Below are 24,822 nucleotides of genomic sequence, written 5' to 3'. Positions count from 1 at the left end.
TAAAACCAATTGATAGGAAGATAGATAGATACATGTATTGATAGATATTGGTGTGTGTGGAAACATTCTGGAAGTTACAGAAGAAGTGAGTGTCAGCAGTGATTAGCTTGACAGTGGGACTGGGTAAGTCATTAGTAGGGGGAGAGTAAGGAAGGGAGAGGATTATTTTTTTCATTTTATACACCTTGTAGTTCAGTTTTTTATCATGTGTTCTTATTTTATAGAAGTAAAATTTATTTTTGTGAATTTGTATAAAGGGAGGGAGGGTAGGATGTAAGGAGAGACAGGAAGGGAAAAAGAGAGAGAGAAGAGTAGTTAGAACAAAGCCAAAAGGCAAACTTATTAAAAAATGATAGGCCTTAGCAAGTAGCAGCAATAGGCAGAATTACGAAAAAAAATGTTGGATATGTAAAATGAATCATTTTCTACCTTCAGCTATTTATATATAGCTGCCAGTTTTTCCAGCAAGATTTATGCATGGGTCTCTTAAAACTACATTTTCACTAATGAGTGTGTTTTGGCACTAATTCTGGTGGAGCAGATGGGTCACTCTGTCCCCCTGTACTTCCTTTTAACTTACAAAATCGATCAGTATCATAGATTTTGATGAGTTAAGTTTAGGTTTTGTTTTTATCAGCATCAACATGCTCCCACTGTCCCTTCTCTGAAAGCAAGAAGCTGATTCATAAAGAGCAAACAAACATCACAGAGATATTTGACCACGTACGTCATACAATTCTAAGTGGCTTCTTTCATCATATCTTCCAGTCATTAGATTTGTTTTTGTAGATCTCCATGCATTAGACAGTTTTTTCCTCCAAGCCTTAGTTTTTTTAAATGGAAATGCACCCCTTAAGCAGAATCAGTGTGAGAAAAAAATCATGATGTAGAGGGAATAGGAACCAATATTTATTGTGTGCCCGGGCTGTGCAGAGCTTCACACGGGTTGTCTCATTCAGTCCTTCCATCAACCGTGAGGGGTATATGGTAATATGTCTGGTTTATTATTGAGGAACCGCACCTCAGAGCGGAAATTCTGTCAGTAATTCATTCACTCAACAAATATTCGCTGAAAGCCTGCTGTGTCGCAGGCCCTGTGCTCAGTTCTAAGTATGCAATGAGAGAGAACATAGATGTGGTCCCTGCCCTCCTGGTCTGTAGTGGAACAGAGGAGAATGGCATTAAGCCAGCACACATACAGTACATAACCTCACATTACTTGGGCACACCGGTAAAAGACATGATGGCAAAGACATGATGCCAGGAGAGGAGTCACAAGAGACTAACATAAACTGGGGGCTCAGGGAAGGCCATTCTGAAGAGACCATGGGTCAGCACAGGTGAGCAGATGTTGGCAGGGTCAATGGCGGGAAGCAGGAGATATAGGAGGCCTGAGGGGAAAGCTCAGTGTGCTAGAGCATCTGAAAGGAGCCAGTATGGCTGGGGAAGAGTGTGGGAGCTGAGACTGGAGGGGAGGCGGGGGCTGGCTTGTGTCAGCTCACAAGTCTGTTAGCATCAGCGGAGGTTTGCAGAACTGGGACGAAGCCCCACATTTGCCTGAATCTTAAAGCTTGTGTCCCCCCACCTCTTTCAGCCCTGCCCACTCCCATACCCCCTCAGACATATGGCATTATACTGTTCTCTTTCACCCTATTTTCCAGAATGGCTAAAGCACTGCCTCCATTATTGACACCTCCTAGTATTCCTACTAGGAGATGTGGGGCCTCATCTGTTAGGTGAGGATAGAGAGGGGACTATAGAAAGTGTGGGGCCTGGGTGAGGCCCCCGAGTTCACACTCTGTAGGAGAAACAGAGTTCAGATTATCTAAAGTAGAGAATTGATAGAAACCAGGAACCACTCAAAGGATTCAAGGCATATAATATTGCATGATGATTAGAAGCTTCCACAACCACACACCTATATGACCGTGATTCCCAGATGTGTTCAGTAGGGATATATTGGATTTGGGTTGATAAGGATGCTGTAAGGTTGTTTATGGCAGCTTGAAGCAGAAATAATAGAAATGATGATAATGAAGGGGGATGAAGAAAGTAAGTGCAAACAATGTGCAAAAGGGCGGAAGTGCTGTAGGAGTTGGGTCTGAATCAATGTAGACAGTCTCCAAAAGTCGAGAGTGGTTGAAGCTGAGAAGTACCCAACTCCAGGCTATTGAGTTCCATCAGGGTACAAAACAGATAAAAGTCACTGTCCTTGTATAGTTTCCCTTCTAGTGATCAATGTGCCTGCATATGGCAAAAGCTGGTACTAAACGCCCACTAGAGGTTATAGGGTAGGACTGAAGTTGAGGAGATAGGATAGGTGAGTTATGTATGGATGCTTCTAGAAAAACTTGCTCAGAATAGAACCAAAGAAATTCTTAGTTCCTAGGCTCCAGTGGTTTCAGATTTTGAGAGATGAAGCCAGAAACTTAAACGTCTCTAACATGGGAAGTTCAGATATCTACTTGGGGCAGAAAGTCTTCCTGCCTCCTCTTCTTAGTCCATTTGGGCTGCTATTACAAAACCGGTGTGGCTTGTAAACAACAGAAATTTATTTCTCACAGTCCTGGAAGCTGGAAGTCTGAGGTCAAAGTGCCACATGGCACTTCCCATTGTGACCTCCATTGGCAGCAGGGATGGGTGAGTCTGTGGGGCCTCAGAAGAGCATTGACCCCATTTGTGAGGGCTCCACCCTTATGACTTAAGAACCCCCACAAAGTCCCCACCATCACGTTAGGTGTTAGGATTTCAACGTAGGAATTTGGGCGGCGGGGGGATACATCCAGACCACAACACCCATTGAATTACTATTTACTATCTCCCTCTTGCTCTGTCTACTCCCCTATGTGTGGTATATTGTAGACCCAGAAAGCAAAAGCAAAATGTTGGTAGTTTGCTCTAATGGGATGACAGGCATAGGCTGTTACTGTGAAATGATCCTTTATTTTAGGTTTTTAAATGATCAGTGCATCCTAATGCTGTATGATCAACCTTTAAGCACTTTCTTGGAATTTGCATGTTTCCATGATATATGTATTACTGATAGTCTGGTTAGTTTCATAAGTGCTGGGCTTGATTGTTCTAATTCAGAGTAACTATATTAATATCCACCACCCTTAAAGAGTCATATGCTTAAATAAAATGTCAACCAACTGTTTTTTCTATCAACAAGGAGGCAGAGGCTATTTTTTCAACATGCATAGTCACACTTATACATTAGATGGAGTAGGTACAGCCTTAGTGAAAAGAGAGCTATGAGAATGGACTATGCAATAATAGCTCCACAGCAGAGTATTTTATGATTCATTTAAGTAGCCCTGACCTACTGTGTGTGTGTCTTGCTTTCAATTTGTGTTTCCCTAAGAGAAACTCACGGCTAATTTAATTACTCAAATATGCAGAGCATGCACTAACTTAAATTATAATCATTCCAGTGAGCCCCCAGAAATCCCCAAACTTTTTAGTCATATTAAAGGTATAGATGTGTTGAGACACCTGAGGGACTCAGTTGGTTAAGCATCTGGCTTCGGCTTACGTCATGATCTCATGGTTCATGGGTTCGAGTCCCACATCAGGTTCTTTGCTGACAGCCCAGAGCCTAGAGCCTGCTTCGGATTCTGTGTCTCCCTCTCTCTCTGCCCCTGCCCTGCTCTCACTCTGTCTCTCTCTCATAAATAAACATTAAAAAAAAAGATTTGGGTGGCTCAGTCGGTTAAGCGTCCAGCTTCAGCTCAGGTCATGAACCATAGCTCATGGGTTTGAGCCCCGCGTTGGGCTCTGTACTGACAGCTCAGAACCTGGAGCCTGCTTCATATTCTGTCTCTGTCTCTCTATCTGCCCCTCCCCTGCTTGTGCACTCCCTCTCTCTCTCTCAAATATAAATAAACATTTTTTAAAAATTTTTAAAAAATATTTGGAAAAAACAAAGTATAGATGTGTTGAATGTGCTTGAATAAGAAATCTGAGCCTTTAAGGTCATTGACCGTAGGTAGTTGGAGATTGCCTCACCCCTAGGAATGAAGTACCTTTACCCCCTACTTCACATCTCCTTCTCTTACCTCTCCTCCACTTTCAGGTCTGTCTCTCCCTTAAGGGCCCAATGCCTTCCTTGTTTTCCCATGAAAAACATTCTCCAGGCAGCAGCCAAAATGATCTTTTAGAGACACCTATCTGTTCTTGTCATTTCTCTACTTAAACTACTCTGTGTGGTATGAGGGTGCTGTTCAGAATCCTCACTGTGACCTGAAAGGCCTTACCTGTTCAGTCCCTGCACTGCTCAGCCTCACCGCCTTCCCCTCTCCCCAGACCCCTGTCCTGACTCTCTGTCCCACCTGGCCTGGTCTCTTAATATCACACCTGTTCCTCCTCTACCTGGAGGGCTGTTGTTTTCCATGCCCCCTGCCCCTTACCCCCAAGCCTCCTCTGCCTCAGATTCTGTGTCTGTGTCCTGACTCTGTAATCTGAATTTGCCCCACCCTCTACCATCTGCCAGTGGGAGAGAGAATTTCAAACAGGTGCGGTTTTTTTAAATTTTTTTAATGCTTATTTATTTTTGACAGAGAGAGAGAGAGAGAGATAGAGCATGAGTGGGGGAGGGGCAGAGAGAGGGAGACACAGAATCGGAAAGCACAGAATCGGAGAGCCCGACGTGGGGCTCAAACCCACAGACCGTGAGATCATGACCTGGGCCAAAGTCGGACACTCAACCAACTGAGCCATCCAGGTGCCCCCAAACAGGTGCACTTTGAGTGAGACTTTATTTGCTTGCCTGCAGGGTCATCTTGCTTGGGCTTTAGCCTAGCACTCTAAATGACTCAAGGTTGGAAATTTTCTCTATTAGGACTATCGTTGTGATTATCACACTCCAAACTACTGCTCTTGGCAGGTTAGTCATGAATTAAAAATGGCCAGGAGTTGGCAAGCAGAATTTTGCTTCCATTTAGAAATATCTATCTTAGGACCAAAGGATATAATTAAATATCATTGAAGACATGGTGATGGAAGTTATTTGAGTCCTATTATGCGAATGCTATAGAAATCGAGAAACAGGGAAACAAAATCACTTGGCATAAGAGGTAAACTCAGTCCAGCCAGTGATCTGCTGTGGGAGAAGCAATAACAGCTTTAAGAGGGTAAACAGAAAAATTCTGCTTGAAGGTTTCCATTTACAACTGCTTTGCTTTTCCCCTTCTTTCCTGTTCTTCCTATGTTTGAGAATTCTCTAGCTCTCTGAGATTTTAGAGCAATGTGCCATGGCCAGTTTCACATCACATATTGCACACAATACAGAAGTCATGAAAAATTCTTACCAAGAAACCAAAAACAGGGGGCCTAAACGTTAGATCCCTATTGTAAGCTCCTTTCCCAAATACTCCTAATGCTTTCAGAGAAAGTACAGGTAATTTGTTTGTCATTACATTTTACAAACTCGGCTTTACTGGGTTGGCAGAACCCAGTGCAGATGTAATGAGTGGGATGTTATGACAGGATATATAGCCTCAGACCCCCAGAGTGGCCCTCTTCTATTCTGCCCCAATCTTGGCCCCCTCCACACACACCTCTACCATGAGCTCGTATTAGTGCTTTCCTGTTCAGAACACATCCCCTCTCCCCCGGGTGTTCACAGCAATGCCTATCAGTCATCCTTATGACTTCCTGTTTTTAATGCTTTTCTAGCACTGATATCCCAGCCTAAGGATGCTACTTGTGCTCTCCCTGCAACCTGATGATCTCCTAGGCAGAGGGACAGGGGGACAGAGGGACTGTTGCTGAGAAAGGATGTGCCCAGCACCTCGGCCTAGCTGCTTCTGGCCAGGCAGGAGTGTAGTGACAGTCCTGTACCCCCTGGCCCCCCCGTGGGGGCTCCTGCTAGCAGCCTGGGTAGGTCGCGGCAGCAGGCAGCAGCTTGCAGACCCTCAGACAAGGCCTCACAGTGTGTCAGGAAGACCTTCACCTCCAGGGTTGGGAATCATACTCCACTAGGACCCCATTTTCTCTTGTCACAGTGGGTCCAGCTAGGGTTCAAGCTGCCAGCCTTTCTTTATTCTCTGTTAGTCCTGCTTTGTAAACTGAGACATGGCTCTGTTATGCCTCCTCCCCCAGCAGATGCCACTCCACTTTTGTATTCTGGCTCCTGGACTACAGCTGGCTCATACAGAGCCTTTGTGCAAACTAGAAAAAAAAGTTGCCCTAGCTCTGGATGGGAGCAGCACCGGCCTGGGACTCAAGGCGTACAGAGCAGAGCTGGGTTTACCCCCTGACCCCCTTCCACCGGGTGGTTCTACCTGCTTTCCAGTCAGCTTTCTTCAGTGAGGGGGCCATGAGTTGGCTGAGAGACAAACCAGAGTTTAACCTGAGACTGTCATATTTTGTGTCTTCTTCAAAATATTAGTGTAGCTTGGTGCGCCTGGGTGGCTCAGTTGGTTGAGCATCTGACTCTTGATTTCAGCTTAGGTCCTGATCCCAGTGTTGTGGGATCTAGCCCCACGTTGGGCTCCACACTGAGCATGGAGCCTGCTTGGGATTCTCTCTGTCTCCCTCTGCCCCTCTTCCCACCTTGTGCTTTCTCTCTCTTTCAAATAAAAAATTTTAAAAATACATATTCATGTAGCCTTTAGCACATCTCCACCTGGATTTAGAGACAGGCATCTGACCTCACAAGCCCCAGGATGCCATACCCCTCACACTGCCTTCCCTCTTCCCTCTGTTCTCAGCCACAGACACTGATGTGACTTCATAAACTGGCCAGTTGTAAGTTACAGATTAATTTTTTAAAAATATACTGAGAACAAACTGAGGGTTGATGGGGGTGGGGGAAAGGGGAAAATGGGTGATGGGCATTGAGGAGGGCACCTGTTGGGATGAGCACTGGGTGTTGTATGGAAACCAATTTGACAATAAATTATATTTATATAAAAAAAATAAAACACACAAAAATAAAAAATACTCTTTGACTATAAAATAGTTCTGATGGCTAAAAGGCTTTACTTATTTTTGTGAAATTATTTTTGGGCTTACTGTCTTGTGCCCTTTCTTTCTTCTTGGACACTTTTACCATGTGGGTATAAAAATAGGCAGTATACTATAAAATTATTTAAGAAAGTCTATTATTTAAATTCCTATTTCTCCACAGCCCTATTTAACAGACCAGTCAATAGATGTATTATAGGTCTTTACATTATGTACTTCCACATCCTCAGTAATGTGAAATTGTCATGAAGAGAATGTTCTTTGCTAAAGCTGAACGGTGTCTGCTTGGGAAGCATATCAAATATAGTGTGATTATCTTGATTAATCCTTGGTTGCATTGTTGTTGTCGTTGTTGTTGTTGTTGTTGTTGTTGTTGTTGTTGTTGTTGCTGTTGTCAGCAGCAGCAAGTTTTTATTAAGTGCCTAATATGCGCTGGGCACTTTTATAGATTTTATTTCATATCCTCCCAATGGTCCTGAAAGATGAGACTCTTCACCCAGGCAACTGAAGTAACCAACTTCCTCAAGTTCACACAGGTAACATGTGGTAGGATCAGAATTAAGACCTGGTTCTTGTACGATTCCGATGTCTGCGTGCTTTTCATAACATCAGAGGTTCTTGGTTTTTTCCACTGAAGTTCTCCAAATGCAGAGGAAATCAATACATACTGCCTGGGGTCTAGACCCTTTGTAGCTAGAAGTAGCCAGCAGCAAGCTCAAAATTTCTTTGAAGTCTCATGCTTTAATCTTTAAAATTTATGCAAATTTAGCTTTCTACTCCATAATATAAAAGTATAAAAGTAATCCTTTAAACTACTTGACATAGAATAAAATGTAAGCTCCAGGAAGAGCTTCTGTTAACCCCTCTCGCACTCCCTTTTGCCCTGCTGTGTTCCATTCCAGGGCTCTGTACACCTTTTGAGACGGTCCTCAATGCACTGTGGTGCATCTCTGTTAAATTCTCAGTACCAATTTTGTTGATAAACCTTTCAGGTACAGAGCAGCCTGTCACTCGGCCAATTCTCAACCATAGGAGTCTTTCTAACAGAGGGTAGAATCCTTAATACCTCGTAGACAAATCCTAAATTGGTCTTTGTTGATTCTTTATAGAGATCTTTGAGTGACATCTCTGGCTGGAAGTTCAGGGATTAGTCTTGTGATTTGTAAACTTTTATTTTTTAGAAGCGAAAGTCATCTTTCAGATGAAATTGCTTTTCGAACTCTAATTTATAAAACAGTTACAAGGGAAGACACTCTAGTTGCCATAGGGGCTGAGGTTTTGTTTGCATGGTACCCTTGCCTGAGGGTCCTCCAACCCACCAGAGTTCTTCCCAAGGAACCCTTGATCTAATTTAGAGCACCCACTTTATGGACGATATTGAAGTCAGAGAGCTCAGAAGACTTGTCAGATTGACCCAGATGACTAGTGACAAAGCCAGGAGCAGATCCTAAGAACGAGTCCTACCGAATTCTTCTAAGACCCTGGAAGACCCTTGTGGTTCTCTTGTCATGTGAATAACTGATTTCCTAACTGCCCTCAGAGTTCATGCAGGGCTAGGGAGTGGGAACTGTTGAACAGTCCTCCAGCTAGGGCCCTTACACAGTGAGGATCTGTGTCTGTGGCAGTTAAAGGTATAGCTCTTTCCCAGGTGCATGTGGTGATTTTAAAATGATTGAGTGATGGTGGAAGCCTAAAAAAATAAAATAAAATAAAATAAAATAAAATAAAATAAAATAAAATAAAATAAAATAAAATAAAATAAAATAAAATGATTGAGTGAGGGCATTTCAATTATTGATGTGTCAGAATGTGTTGGGGTCCAGGGAAAGGTTTTGCAGGGAGAGGTCAGCCGGGGCCCCAGGAGGACATTGTCAAGGGACTGAACTGGGCCACTGCACACCCCCAGCAGCCAGGGTGTGGGAGGCATGTGGGAGTGATGTTGAGTAAACACCATAAACACCATGTTCCAGAGGTGCTGGGTCACCTCTGGAGAGCTGCTGACTCAGGTTAAAGCTGACCTTGTGCTGACTTTCATATGGGAGTCTTGGTGAATTCCCTTCAGTTTCAGTCTGTTACTCAGAAAGCGTGGCATGGCTTCAAACGTCTATGAAGAGACCAACCACCCCACAATCTAGGTTTACTAATCCATTCATCTCTCGTTTTTCAGTTCATCACTTGAGCACCAATAAGTGCGATAAAAGGTAGCCCATTTCCGCACCCTGGGGAATCCTCCATTTCCCCACTCTGAAAGATTTTATAGTCAAAGCGAATTATTCCCAACTCCACATGTTTAAGAGAGAAGGGCTGTCTGCTCATTCCACTGCCGTCGTTATCCCTTTCTGTATGCCACTGCAAGCCAGCGCCGCCAGTCTGGCCCCAGGCAGACAGCCACAGTGGGTGATGAACAGGGAAAACTAAGTCCCTCTCCCATGTGACCTTCAGCCACCTAGATCTCTTTCCCAGAGGCAGTCGTTCATACTACTTTCTTGTGTATGTGTCCAGAGATAGGCTATGTATTTACAAATCCTTATAAATATTCACATATGCACATGTATTATCCTCACAAAATGATAGCGTACAGTGCTGTGGAGATCATTTTTTTTTAATGTTTATTTTTATTTATTTATTTTTTTTTTATTAAATTTTTTTTTTCAACGTTTATTTATTTTTGGGACAGAGAGAGACAGAGCATGAACGGGGGAGGGGCAGAGAGAGAGGGAGACAGAATCAGAAACAGGCTCCAGGCTCTGAGCCATAAGCCCAGAGCCCGACGCGAGGCTCGAACTCCCGGACTGCGAGATCGTGACCTGGCTGAAGTCGGACGCTTAACCGACTGCGCCACCCAGGCGCCCCTTTAATGTTTATTTTTTGAGAGGGAGAGAGACAGAGCATGAGCAAGGGAAGGACAGCAAGAGAGGGAGACACAGAATCCAAAGCAGGATCCAGGCTCTGAGCTGTTGGCACAGAGCCCGACGCGGGGCCCGAACTCACGAACTGTGAAATCATGACCTGAGCTGAAGTCAGACGCTTAACCGACTGAGCCCCCCGTGCACCCCTGGAGACTATTCTATATCAGCAGGTAGTGCTGCTTCATTCATGGCTGCATAATATTCCAACATCATCTATTCATCAGGAAATAACCCATCTTTACTTATCAGGAAGTAGCCCAGGTGCCATCTACTTGTGGACATCTGAGTTATTTTCTGTTTGAGGCTGTTATTTTGTCTGCTATTACCAACAGATATGCCTGTCTGCCTATGTATTCAGGTATTTCAGGAGGTCCTATTTCTGCCCTCTAAGGGAGGGTCTTTCCTCAAAGGAGATACAGATTTTTAAATGTGATGGATGCTTCCAAACTGCCTTCCTCTGAGGTTGCATCATTTTACATTCCCGTAAGCAATGTCTGAGATCACCAATTGTACGTTAGTAAATTTTTTGAAGCTTTGCCAAGTCTGACAAGTAAAAAAGGACATGGCACTCTATAGTTTTAATGTGTCTTTCTGTCGTGAATGAGGTTCAGCATCTTTTCAGACGACAGGTTCTTTTGTAGACTGTTTTTTAAGTGGTGCTTGGAAGATGACATGCTGCCCGAAGACCAAGCTGTATGCAGATTATATGTAAATCATTTAGGAGTCTCAATTTTCTGACACAGGTTTTATTTCCGTGAGCTGTTTTTATCCTGATTGGTATAGAGTGCTCTGCACTGTGCTACACAAGAAATCAATTTCCCTGATTATGCAGATGTTTTCTAAAAAGTGTCCCATCAATTTTGAAAGGCTGGTTTCTTATGTGTAGGTATTAATATCTCAACCCTGTTTTTGCAATCTCCACTATGCCAAAAGTTGTTCTACTAAGACCGATGTTGTCTTATTAAAGTACTTTATGGGGCGCCTGGGTGGCGCAGTCGGTTAAGCGTCCTGAAGTCGGACACAATGTGACCTGAAGCCAGGTCACAATCTCGCAGTCCGTGAGTTCGAGCCCCGCGTCGGGCTCTGGGCTGATGGCTCGGAGCCTGGAGCCTGTTTCCGATTCTGTGTCTCCCTCTCTCTCTGCCCCTCCCCCGTTCATGCTCTGTCTCTCTCTGTCCCAAAAATAAATAAACGTTGAAAAAAAAAAATTAAAAAAAAAAGTACTTTATAAATTCAATTCAGCAATGACATTTATGAAACATAAATTTGAACATCAAATGGATATTATGGAAATGTTACATTTCTTAGTTGTGATAGTGACATTGTAGTTTTGTTTGATGTATCTGAAATATTTATGGATCAAATGATATGATATCTGGGATTTGCTTCAAAATAATTCTGGAAAGGGTGGGTGGATAGGAGTGTAGAGGAAACAACATTGGTCATGAGTTAATAATTATTGAGGCTAGATGTTAGGTATGTGTTATTCTGTTTTTATATATGTTTGAAATTCTCCATAAAATTTCTAAAATTCGACAGATAAGTGTTTAGTTCATATTAGGCGTAAGCCATGGTGCTCTATGTTACAGGAGATAGACACTTCATAAGTGCAAAGGGCCCATCTGCTTATTTTCTGCAGGAAGTCCAGTGCCTGGGACATTGTCTGCATATAGTAGGTGTTTAATGCATGCATGTCCTGAAAACTAGCCCACCTTCTGCTCTCCAGAGGGTTGCTCTATTTTCTGTTACCAGGAGCAACAGCCATAGTGATGTGCTCCATGAACGAACAAGCAACAGACCAAGTGCTATGAAAGAAGGCAAAGGCCTGTTCACTTAGGGGTCAGGGGGTGCTTCCGTGGAGCTCATGGGAACTGGCATAGAGGTGCCTGAGACAAAGAACATCCGCTGCATCCGAAACAACATTTATAAGCAAAGCAGATTGCTCCTTTAACTTAACATGGATTATTTCTTTTAAGAGCCTGGTAAGGAGTTGCTAACAATAAGAAGAACTCAAAAGGCTGGGGGGGGGGGGGTCACAAAACCTTCTTAGAACATATACCAGTCCCCATCTGCTCTCTGTGAGCCTGTTTTGTTCAGAGTCCAGCATAATATCATGCCTAGAAATGTGTTTAATCAGTGCTCTCTCAGGAGGAAGAAGAGTGGATGGTGTCATAAGAAAGAAGAGAATCAGAACTGAGAAGCTATCAAAGGAAATGTCAGGAATTCAGGGTGATAGATTAGTCCTGTGGGTATGTTTGAGTGATTAGTTAACTCAGAGGCAGGGAAAATCGTGATTTTTAATGTTTGCATGCAGGTGTTAGTATAGTTGCTTCAGAGTGAGAAGAAAAAAGGATTAAAAAAAAGAAAAAAAGCTAGTCACATCTTGACTAGAAGAAGGCTCTTTTGAGAAATCATCAATGTTACATTACAAACACCATTCACATCTACCAAATGGGCCAGATGGTTGCTCAAACACTGCATGTCGCCAGCTGCCCATTGCTACAGATGAAGCCTTTTCTGCTGACGTCTGTGTAACCCACAAACACATTATAGAGTGTTGATTCTTTTGATGCCATTTAACACTTATGTGTCATCATAATTATAAACCATAAATATACATGACACCATGCAATAAATAAAATTGCCTGGCTTTCATTCTGAGAGGGGAGGAGGCTGTATTTATTACCTGAGAAGACAGGATGTCTAATGTCTATTTTCCATTCTTTGTAAATGTCATCCCTCTCTCAGTGGATGGTCTAAAAGGCTTTCTGCTCACCAAGCCTTATTCCTTCAAAACAGCACAGACTCTGGGGGCTCATCGATGTCACTGAGCCCCAGGTTTTAAGGCATGCCTGGCCCAAAAGCCAGGGGATTCAATTCAGAGGAATCCAAATAGTCCTAAATGAAGTCAAACCATTCTATTTGACAACATACCGAAAGTTCTGTAGGGGTCACGTAACGGGCAGGTGTACAGAGTAAAAGAAGCAGGTAAATGGAAGCGAATCAGCTTCTTTCAAAACTGACGTTTTTCCAGAGATGCATTTCTTTTTACTTTGAAAGAAAGCTGATTCAGTACCATTCACCTATTAAGAAGGCAGCACAATTATTTGTATCTGCATCTATAAAAACCAAGTGTCTGTGCCTTCCACAAAAACCCAAGCATGTGTTTGCTGGAGTGAGAAGCAGGGCAAGAGGTAGAGGGAGGGTAGAAGCCCATGCAGTTGGGTTAGTCAGTAACGAGTACTTAAATGAACTGGCTGGGATGGTACCCCTGCCTGGGCGGGGGCAGGGGGCACTTTCTGTCTCATCCAGGAAGACCTCTTATAACACAGCATCTTTATTTTAGACCACGGATCCCAGACAGCACGTTTCATGACTCTATAAATACTCGAGTCAGATGCTTCCTGACACCCAACATTTCTGCTTTTTATTGTGTAAATAAATGAATGCCCCACGTGAGTCAATATCTGTGCATTGAGTTGACAATTTTGTCTTTCAGAAATATCGACAGTACATGGCAGGACTGCTGGCTCCTCCTTATGGTGTTATGGAAACGGGCTCTAACAATGACAGTAAGTGAAAAATGTGAACATTTTGCCTCTAAAAGTCCGTTGTGCGTTATGCGTTTTTATGTGACAAAAAATATGTCCTACACCAGCATGACAGAGTAAGTCATCAGACTCTTGTGTGGCTAAACAGACTTGCCAGCCTACACTTGAGTCATTTTTAAAAACTGTTAATATAGTATTATTTTGTGGTCTGACCTGCCAGAAGGAGGTGTGCTTTGGTACCAGATGGAACTTCATACTTCAAACGCTTTCCCAAAATCTCTTCATTTTCTGGTGAATTCTAGTGTTTCTGTGCTCTTTGTAAAACGGGATTTATTAATTGTGTTTGTCTCAGCCACATCTAGACACCTGAGAGCCCCACCTCTTTTTGTTTTGATGCTCTTGGTCAAGGAGAGAAACAGCGTGAGTCATTATTTATTCTTTGTAAATCACGGCCTCTTTAAATTCCAGGCCTTTGATGCGACCAGTCTCTGGCTGATCACAAAAAACAGGAAGTTTTTCTCTGTGGTACTTTCTTCTCATGAGTGTCCACTAGACTCAAAGAAGTCCTGAGTCTGTCTGTTCCCGCGTGTCGGGAGCACGTCTTGAGCGCTTGTTACTGGCCCTGGGAGTTGCTCGTTGCCGAGTCCCCTTATTCGAACAGCCCTTGAACCTGTACGGGTGGCAAGGTGGCCAGGGCTGAGGTTTTTGGAGCTGTGGTACTTCAACAGCTAGACGGCGAGATGAACCAGGCAGAGCCTCCACGCCGCGGTCTTCTTTGTTGTTGTTGTTGTTGTTGTTGTTGTTGTTGTTGAAGTAGGCTTCACACACCCAGTGCAGAGCCCAACGTGGGGCTTGAACTTAAGACCCTGAAATCAAGACCTGAGCTGGGATCAAAAGCCGGACACTTAACCGACTGAGCGGCCCAGGCGCCCCCCACACCAGGGTCTTCTGAGCGACAGTCACCCTTCAAATCCTCTCTGTAGCTCCTCCAGTCTCCACTGACTGCCAGCCTTGTCACTCTCAGGTGATCCCCCTCCCCGCTTGACCAAGATCATAAGGGAACTTCCTCACACTCCTAGCCCTCCATGTCATAGTTCCTGTGTAGCCTCTGCCCTGTCTTTGTTTCTCTTTTGTCCTTGGGGTGGGGAGCAAGCAGGAAGACAAGGTCTCTCTTTCCTTTCCTTTCCTCCCCTGTGCTTGATTTTTCTTTCCTGGCTGAGGTAAGGATGACTGGCTCATGAGGAGTCCTCCAGTTGAAATCCTAGCTGTGCTGTCTCCTATCTGTGTGACCTCAGGCAAGGCACTCTGTGCCTCAGTTTCCTCACAAGATTGCTGGGAGGATTAAAGGAAGCAAAACACATCAGGTGTTTAGCGGGTGCCAGGCATAGAGTAAGCACCCAAGTGATATGAGCTATTGTTTCCTCACCCCCAGTCACTCTTCAGCCCCTAGATTCTGGCTTCTGCCCCACACCTCTGGACTCAAACCATCTAAAATCTCCAGCGACCAGCCAACACCAGACTCCATCATTAACATTCCCCATCGCTCTGACTTTGAGTAAGACTTTCCCTGTTCAGATTCCATTCTCCCTCGGTCCCCAGGCTCCACCACATCATCCTGGTTTTCTGGTATCTTGCTGGCCACTTGGCATCTTGTCTCTTTCACAGGTACTTCTTCCTCTCAGCTAGAAGTTTGGGTCCCACCCAAGAGTCCACCCTTGACTGTTTTTCTCTTTTGTTCTCTATACTTTCCCCATGACCATCCTTTCTTACAGTGGATACAGACTTCCCGAGCCAATACCTCTGCTTGATTGTTTCTGTGGTGGCCTAGCTTTCCAAACGACTGCTGGTTCCCTTTCCACCTGGATGTTCTGCTGGCCTCTTAATGTCACAGTGTCAGTAACAAAACACATCCTGATTCCCACAAAACCCATCCCTTGTCCTGAAAGCCACATTTCCATTCCCATCTTCACTGTTCTCCTCCCATTCCAGGCTCTGAACCTCAACCATTTTGGGGTCCTCCCTTCTGTCACCTGTATGCACTGAGGTTAATCACCCATCCTGTCCTTTGCTCCTTCCTTTGCAGGGTTCATGTTTTTTCCTTTCTGTTCCCTCTGCAGCCACCTGGCCAAGGGCCTCATCATTTTTGATCTGAGGGCAAGAATGACTCAACTGACTCTGAAGCTTCAGTATCTCGCCCTTGGTCTACCCTACACCTGACTTATACCTGACTTCCACAGAACTTTTTAAATTTACTTTTTCTTGTGAAAAATTTCAAACATTTGGAATGATGTAGTTAATATCCGTATCTTCATCACTTTAATATTTTAATACTTAAATATGGGTTTATTAATTGCTATATACACTTTAATATTTTAATATTAATATTTGTCTTATTTCCTTCTAATCACATACACACATTTCACCCCAAAATCTTTGGCAGGTATTTTTGAAAATAAAGACTTTTCCATGCACAACTACAACACCATTATCACACCTAATAACTGGTATGACTTTCCTTAATAACATCATCTGCTGAGTTCATATTCAGATTTTTCCCACTGAATGTCTTTATAGTTCTTTGTTCAAATTGGACTTCAAGGACCACACTCTTGTATCTGATTTTTATGTTGTAAGTGTCTTTTCAGTTTGAGCAGACCCTTCCCTCCTTTTTCCTCTGTTCAAAACACTTTTTTAATGTTTGAGAGAGAAAGAGCATAAGTTGGGGAGGAGCAGAGAGGGAGAGAGGGAGACACAGAATCCAAAGCAGGCTCCAGGCTCTGAGCTGTTAGCTCAGAGCCCGACGTGGGCCTCAAACCCACAAACCGTGAGATCATGACCCGAGCTGAAGTCGGATGCTTAACCGACTGAACCACCCAGGAGCCCCTTGAAACATTTTAATGATTGCCCACCGCTTGCCGCAGAAGGTCAAATTCCAAGATTCCTCATGTCTTAGCCCGACTTTCAAGTTCCTGCATGGCCCCAAATCATTTTTTCAGGATTATTTCTCTACAGATACCCTAATTTCTAGTCACTCAGATAGGGTGATTTGTGCAACTGTGTATCTTATTGAAACTCCTAGAAAGGAAGTTTCTGTTATACCCCTGTATCTCCTCATACAATCAACTCCAGTCTTTTCAAAGGGTTGTTGAACACATGGATGGAATAATGAATGGATGGCTGGGATTCAAAGTTTCAAAGTGCTGACATTAGGCCACCCTTACTCCTTCTGACAGACTTGGGAACTGATGGCAAACATGCCCCTTAATACTCTCTCTGTCCCCCTGCTCCTGCCTGGGCTTTGATGTCCTGGTACTATCTCAGTTTGGGGGCTCAAAGTTTAGTTAGGGAGAGTTTCCAGAATGTCTCTTCCACCCTTACCCATTCTGTGTACTTTACTGCTGCCTATTAAATTTTTTTAATTTTTAGAGAGAGAGAGAGTACACGTGTGAGCAGGGGAGAGGGACAGAGGGGGGAGAGAGAGGGAGAGAGAGAAAGAGGGAGAGAGGGAGAGAGGGAGGGAGAGAATCCTAAGCAAGCTCCATGGTCTCTGCGAAGCCCAATATGGGGCTCGATCCCATGACTCTGGGATCATGACCTGAGCTTAAAGCAAGAGTCAGGTGCTCAACTGACTGAGCCACCCAGGCGCTCCTGCTGCTGCCTATTAAAGTGGGCACTCAGTTCTTTTAAAGCCAATTGTGTAAACCCTGTGCACTCCTTTATTAAACATAGAATGTGCTGTTTACTCAGAATTTGGATGTACTGTATTTTTACATCGCAGACCACCTCAGACTGGCCCAGGGGCAAGCCACACATACAAACCACCTGTGGTTCCATCTCCCAATATAAAGCCACTTGGAAGCATTAAGCTCTGCTGGGGCTGTGGACCTTCCGGTCTGGCTACCCTTATCATATGAGCCAGTGTTAACAGCCCCAAAGGAAGTGCAAAGGACCAGGGCCTGCCTGTGGCTCATGAAATGCTTGTAAATGAATGAACAAATGTGTAAATGGATGGATGATTAACTTTTTCACTGAGAAAACTGGGTTACCCCTGGAAACAGACACTGCCATGCTCAGACCTGACTTGGAGGCAGCAGGAATTTGCTTTGCCCCAAATGGAAGTTGTGTTCTGTGGTTTTTATGTAGGACTTGAAGCTAGGTTGAAGTCCTTGGAGCATTGTGAGATAGTTTGAAAAGTAAAAATACAGTATGTGCAACCTTGAGAGTTGACATGTCTGTCCCAGATTCCGAGTGTTCTGGTACCTAACACAGAGGAATTAGTTGTTTGTATAGTATAAATGAATCAGAGATGGATTTTTACCTGTGATTTTTATGAGATTTTGTTGTTTGGCACAAAGCCCCGCTCCTGATTCATTGATTTATGTATGTTACAGATTTTGGTGGGTGCTGCTATTTTTCTAAGCAGCACGATGTAAGTTTTGACGGAAACACAAATTGGAACCACCAAAATTTTACTTGGTTTGATTCAGCAAAGAATTTCAGTTCCATTTTACAGATTCGTCTTACAATTCATGCTCTCTCTCTTTCTCTCTCTCTCTTTCTCTCTCTTTCTTCTAGGGATTCCTGACAAGGAGAACGTGAGTAGCACCCTCTCTGCCTAGCTTCTAAACACTATCATAAGGTAAAAAAATAATTATAGTAACCCTAACAACAAAGAGAACTCTTCCATCCACATTCAACAGAGCAATAAATATTTTTCTAATCTTACTCTGGCATCTTGGGTGAGTCACTTTGAAATATGAGGGAGGAGAAGGTCGATTGCTCTGACATGGTCATCACATGTCCTTGATATTAACTAGTCTGAAGAAAGGTTATTCTAGGGGCAAACAGTATAATTGCTGAGTGTTTTTCCTTTTCCCACGATGTATCCATGGCAGTAGACCAAATCATTACTTGAACAACATACAGAAAATTAGTTGTTTTTCCTTAGTAGTAATACAAAATATGAAATTCAGTGTCAGTTGATTTTTTTAATCGTATTCAAGTACACGAATTCCAATCCTTCTCTTTGGAAGCTGCAAATAAGTAAATGCTCTAATTGTTTAAGATAGACAGGTAAGAGAACAAGTTTAGGACAATCTCTTCAAGAACCAGTACCAGGTGCACATTTCAAGGATGGTAGTGGTGCAATGGCTTTGGCTTTGCATGTAAATAATAATAATATTAATTATATATTAACTAGAATCTAAATTTATTCAGCAACATGGAAGGGTTAATGATGGAAGTGTGTAGTGATTAACTTGAAGCCATGCTTGGTGGCTCTCTTAGATGTATCATTGTGTTCCTTGATTGCTCTACCCAAGTGGCAACATTACGGAATCATAACAGAACCTTTTCTTTTCCTTTCCCTGCTTTTGATCCTGTGTCTGTGGACAAAGATATCATCTTAATTCAATTCAAATTATTTGTATCCCTTTTCTGAGATCTTACTCTAGCTTTCCTTAGGTCTTCTTTTCATAATGTTAGTTTCAAGGGCTGGTTGGGAATTCTGGCCCACTGTTGTACCACCACAGATTTGGGTTCCAGACCCAGCAACGTCACTTAAAATGTCACACCAAAATTTCACTTGGTGTGGTTCAGCAGAGAATTTCAATTCCTAACTGTGGGCCTTACACAAGCTACTTGACTTCTCTAAACATCTTTGCTTCATCTTTATTTATTTTTTAAAGTTTATTATTTATCTTAAGACAGAGAGAGAGGGGCGCCTGGGTGGCCGCAGTCGGTTAAGCGTCCGACTTCAGCCAGGTCACGATCTCGTGGTCTGTGAGTTCGAGCCCCACGTCAGGCTCTGGGCTGATGGCTCAGAGCCTGGAGCCTGTTTCCGATTCTGTGTCTCCCTCTCTCTCTGCCCCTCCCCCGTTCATGCTCTGTCTCTCTCTGTCCCAAAAATAAATAAAAAACGTTGAAAAAAAAATTAAAAAAAAAAAAAAAAGACAGAGAGAGAGTGGGAGAGGGGCAGAAAGAGAGGGAGAGAGAACATCCCAAGGAGGCTCCATGCTGTCAGCGCAGAGCCCAACGCAGGGCTCAAACTCACACAAACCATGAGATCACAACCTAAGCCAAAATCAAGAGTTGGGCACTTACCTGACTGAGCCGACCTGGCACCCCTCTTCACCTCATCCTTAAATGTGGATGTTAGTTGTGACCACCTTAAAGGCCATTATGAATATTGAATGGGATAATCTGTGGAGAGCATAGAGACGAGTCCAATAGAGCTCAGTAAATGTTAAGACTATTACTGTAATTATTATTTTCTCAAGACTTGTATCATTTTCTCAAGATCTTTCTCCACTGAAAAATATCCTATTCTATATGAAGTAACTGTTCTTTTGCCTTTTATGGTTCTCCTTAAAATTCCTTCTGCAATGAGTCTTTCTGTTGATCTTTTGCTATTAAAATATATACATATATTCAAAAATATATATATAACATATATATTATATATAACATATGTATCTTTGTAGGTTGAGCAAAGCTCTAGATAATCAGGTTCATGGAAAGCCAAAGCACGAGCCTTTAGAGTCTAAACTAACAAACTCATCCTGCCACAATTTTGGATACGGATGTCCCAAAGCACTCCAAAACAAGTAATACACAGATCACTAGCCAAGTAAAGAAGATGAAAGAGTCTGGTGCTTCCTCATCAAGGAACCATCAGTGATGTGGAGGCCAGAGACAGAATGGCCAAGCCATAGGAGGTCTAAGATGTTCTAAGCTTCAAAAGGAAGCTCTGTCTCTCTTAGGCCCCTCGTGACCTTTAGGTTGGACCTCCCTGCAGTGGGACAACAGGCACAATGTTCTAAGCAGAGGCGTACCAGCTGTCATCATGTAGCTCACTTCGTGACAAAATAGGAATTTGAAGTTTATAGGAAGTCGGATACATTGAATTGTTACCAGTATATTGCCCTTGAAGATTTAGGGGCTAGGCTGTCTCCCCAATATCAGTTGTAGTGGATGTTTATTTGTATTTACGTGGGTAATTCATTCTATGTCAAATTCTCTAACAAACAGAAAAGCACCCTTTTTCTCCATCAGCAAATTGAGTGGATGTAATGTCACCATATGCTTTTAAGAAAGCTCTTCAATGCCATCAGTCAAAGTAAGGCAAATGAGATGAAAGACATTCATGAATAGAGTCAAAGCTCTAGAAAGATAAAAAGAAGCTTAAGAGCCTTAAAGTGGTGTTAATTGAAATTTTTCCTTTATAAGAGACAAGTTGTGTTATGATGATTTCTTTTATCCTTTACCTCTGTTAACTACACGTGGGGTGATCTTATATTCCCTTTATGTTTCTAAATAGCAATAACATGCCTGTGGACCGAAATAAAAGCACTTAGACTATTATTGTTTCGGTGTCCAGCAGCTTCTTTGTGGAGAGAATATAGTCTCCTTTTCAGTTCCTACTCTTGATTTCATTAATCATCATGTTTAACTTTAACCAAATACTTAGGCGTCAGTAAGTGGTGTTTTAGCTGCCTCTCAGCTCTATTTTATTTCCAGACACAGTCTCACCTTGCATAAAAAGAACTTTCTTTTCATCAATTGCACTTTCATAGAAACAAATGGGCTAGCAGTTAACTTGCTGGATTATTTTGTTTACTGCTTACTGTAATTGATAGGGACATCATTTAACTTTAGATGACACAGGGTACTGGAACCTATAAAATAATTAATAAAATATTAGAAAAATGAGGGGCACCTGGGTGGCTCAGTTGATTAAGTGTCTGACTTCAGCTCAGGTCATGATCTCGTGGTTCATGAGTTCAGGCCCTGTGTCCTGCTCTGTGTTGACAGCTCAGAGCCTGGAGCCTGCTTTAGATTCTGTGTCTCCCTCTTTCTCTCTGCCCCCTCCTGCTCATGCTCTGTCTCTCTCTCAAAAATAAATAAACATTTAAAAAAGATTAAAAAGAAAAAGAAAAATGACCCTTTGGCCAATAAAGTAGACTATTTTGATAGGGTTATGATTGTTTGGGGCTGTTGGTTTTATAAATAAATTCTCTTTGATCTGTTTAAGTTGTAATTTTTCCATCTTCTGTATGTGCCCTGTTGAATGACCATGTTTAACACAGAAGCTAAAACTCACAACTACAAGAAAGCTTTATAGTTGAAAGTTACAGTTGCCCTTTGGAGGAATGTACTTGTCTAAAATTTTCTGCTACTTATGTAGATTTTGTTCCTTATTGTGCTCCATCCTTTTGACAGGCGATTGCTATGGAGTTATGTAATTTTAGAAGTTTATCCTTTTCTTCCTCAAAGTAGAAGGAGCCAGAAAATAGACTCAGGAAGATATCACAAAGTAATCCCATTTCCTTATTTATAAACATCTAGTTTCCAAAAGGATCATCTGAGGTCCCATTTTTTTTAAGGCAGTTACAGTGTTGACAGTGTGATTAGTGAGGTTCCTACTAAATATGGAAGAGTACTTTCCCAATATAAAACACTAATCAGTTCAATAATTCAGTCAGTTATGGAAACAGCCCAAGTGCCCATCGACTGATGAATGCAAAAAGAAGATGTGGTGTTATATATATACACACTGGAATATTACTCAGCCATTAAACGGAATCTTGCCATTTGCAATATACATGAATCTAAGAGTATAATGCTAAGCGAAATATGTCTGTCAGAAAAAGACAAATGCCATACAATTTCACTCATATGTGTACTTTAAGAAAGAAAACAAACAACAAAGGGGTAAAACGAGAGACAGAGAGAGAGAGACAGACAGAAACCAAGATACAGACTCTTAACTATAGTGAGCAAATTCACAGTTAGCAGAGGGGAGGTGGGTAGGGGGATGGGTGAAATAGGTGATGGGGATTAAGGGGCGCACTTGCTGTGATGACCACTGGGGGTTGTATGGAAGTGTTGAATCACTATAGTGTACGCCTGAAACTAATATTCCACTGTATGCTAACTGGAATTTAAATAAAATATTAAAAAAAGCAAACCATGAATCAATTTAGAGCTCAATGGTTTCCTCAGCACTAGAAGAACTGGACGCTACCAGTTAGTAACGAGCAAGCTTGGGGGTCTTATAAAACTATTTGGTAGGTCTTATTTTAAGAAGATGACTGAAATCAGGAGTTTGTCAAACTTTAAAAAATCATGGGTCATTTATATAAAGAATCATTTTTGGCATCTATTATAAAGAGATAGGTTTTAAGTGGCAAATAGGGAAGATATAATTTACACAGCCTGAAAATTCTCATTAAGGTGACAACAATAAGAAGAAAATAGCTATTAGGGTCAAAAGGATAGGAATTTCAGGCATTTTTTGGGAATATAATAACATTTATTGCTGCTCTTTTTTAAGGTTAAAGAAAACCAAAATATTTCCCACTTATTAAATAACAACATCTTATTGTACCATTATAGATGGGCTATGATTCTGGGCCAGATGAAGAAAAGGGAAACTGTGTATCCTCATACAAACTTAAAATATAAAAACAACAACAACAACTTAGATAACCCCCTAAAAACCCTGTAAAACCTTTCAACTCCAGCTTTAGAACACCTGCTGAATTCAAACCAACATTTTCTGTGAAACCATTTTTAAAGTCCTGCTTTAAAACGTGACTGATACACGTCCAGAGCTTATCAAGACATCTTGGCCAGAGTTCACAGGTTTACTGCCAGCAGCCAGTTCTCTCTGTTCTGGGGTGAGGATGGCTAGCTAGTGCTGTCACCGCCATGCAATGACACATCCGTTAACTGGCCAAAGGCGGGAGGCTCTGCAAAGGAGGGTACACCAACCACATGCAAAGGACAGAAAACCCTAAGCCTGTTCATTTTGATTTGAAAGGACAAACCGCTTATCACTCAAGTGAAGATTAGATGTGACAGTGTTGCTGGCTCCGTCCCTCCCGTTGAGCGTAAATATTCATTTCTCTAGCTGGCCTATTGGAACACATAGCTCAGGGAGCCAACACTTTCTTTGCCCCGCCTCCTGCAAAAACACCAGTGACTTAATGTCCAAGGTGCCAAGGACAGCATCAGCTCTCGGTCTCTGAAGAAATGTTTGTGTTTGTGTTTGTGAGTTATGCATTTTATGGGGCAGAATGCCCTCGCTGAATCTCTTCCTGCTTTTGTCTCATCTGGTCCTCTGCCCTGTTATAAAAGCTGACGGTGCCTTCTCTGTCTCTAGCTCCTGCAGAGGTATATTGATTGAATTTTTAAGATGATGTATAATTGCCCTTTATCCAGATAGTGAACGGTAAATGTGGGTAACACTCTAAAAACCTGATCCCCCTCTTGCCAGTTAAGCTATGGGTTTGTGACCTCTGAATGTTCTCAGCAATGTTCACAAGACCGGCTTACCGTGAGTTTCCTGGATGAAAGGGCACTTATTGGGGTGCATTGGGGTGGTGGTTCATTCATATAGTTTAGAGTTATTTTTATAATATTATGAACTTGCTGGATATTTCGGTGCTCTCATTTTAGTTTCTCTACGGTGCTTAGATTTCTTTAATGGAATAGAACTTTTTAATGTTGCTGCGATGCTTGTGGTTTCCTAGGGTTGCCACTGAGCTTTACCACATTTCACCCTGCTTGGAGTACATCCCCTCAGGCTTTTGTGTAATCAGAATTTGACTTGGGCAAGATATCACAGAGAACATCCAAGTGTTTAACTGTTTAAAATAGTGATAATACAAGAAACGAGATTCCCCAGTCTCTGAAGCCAACAGCGTCTTCCCTGCTCTCACGTTAAAAAATGGCATGGCCTTCAGATGAGGCCCATATTGGCCGTGGTGCTGAGAATCAGTTCCATTAGCAGCAGGGGCAAGGAACACAATGTCATGTTGATAGTAATATACTATACTGCTGATTTCAAAGTCACGGGAGAGTATATTGCTGTCTCCAGAAATATTTTATCCTGTGCTACAGGCAATTATGTTCATCACCAGTAACTTTGGGCTGCTAGCACGTTATCTCAATTGATGGTGAGAATAAATTAGATGGTATCATTTTTGTTTGATGTATCTGAATTTTTATTGTTCTTGTTTTGAGAAATTGAAACCAAATTATTTGCTAAATATGTCTTATGTTTAGGAGAGAAAAGTCTTTAGTGTTCTCAGATTGGGTAAATTAATATAGTGATTACATGTCATTTAGGATTTGGATCCTTTTCTAATAACAATTCTGTGTCAAATAGATATTAAAATATTCTGTAGTCATTCTCTTTACCTTTAAGTAAAATTACGTGGAAGATAGATGATTGATAGATGCACATATACACATACGTACATATATAAATACATACATATGTATGTATGCATATATTTAGCTATTTTCATTCTTTAAAATTTCCAGAAAATGAAATTGTAAAACTACCTTTTCTAATATGATGTCATTGTTCATAATTCTAGTTGCCA

The 24,822-nt window shown here is 42.2% G+C and overlaps 1 protein-coding gene across 10 annotated transcripts in view; it reads left to right on the top strand.

The window, feature by feature from the left end:
* Window positions 1-24,822, top strand: part of RAPGEF4 (Rap guanine nucleotide exchange factor 4) — a 294,734-nt gene that overhangs the window by 152,796 nt on the left and 117,116 nt on the right. For 8 of the 10 annotated variants that reach the window (XR_007154849.1, XM_047871388.1, XM_047871390.1 and 5 more), the window contains 2 exons: window positions 13,378-13,450; window positions 18,005-18,024. Coding sequence is in view for 9 of the 10 variants with exons in the window: in XM_047871388.1 (XP_047727344.1) it covers window positions 13,378-13,450; window positions 18,005-18,024 (93 nt within the window). In the remaining variant the exon portion in view is untranslated. The remainder of the gene's footprint in view (window positions 1-13,377; window positions 13,451-18,004; window positions 18,025-24,822) is intronic. The other 2 variants (XM_047871391.1, XM_047871395.1) reach the window with 1 other exon arrangement.

This window comes from Prionailurus viverrinus, chromosome C1 (genome assembly GCF_022837055.1).
Source record: "Prionailurus viverrinus isolate Anna chromosome C1, UM_Priviv_1.0, whole genome shotgun sequence".
NCBI lineage: Eukaryota > Metazoa > Chordata > Mammalia > Carnivora > Felidae > Prionailurus > Prionailurus viverrinus.
Note: the sequence above shows the minus strand (reverse complement) of the source record. Positions and strands in the feature narration are given on the sequence as shown.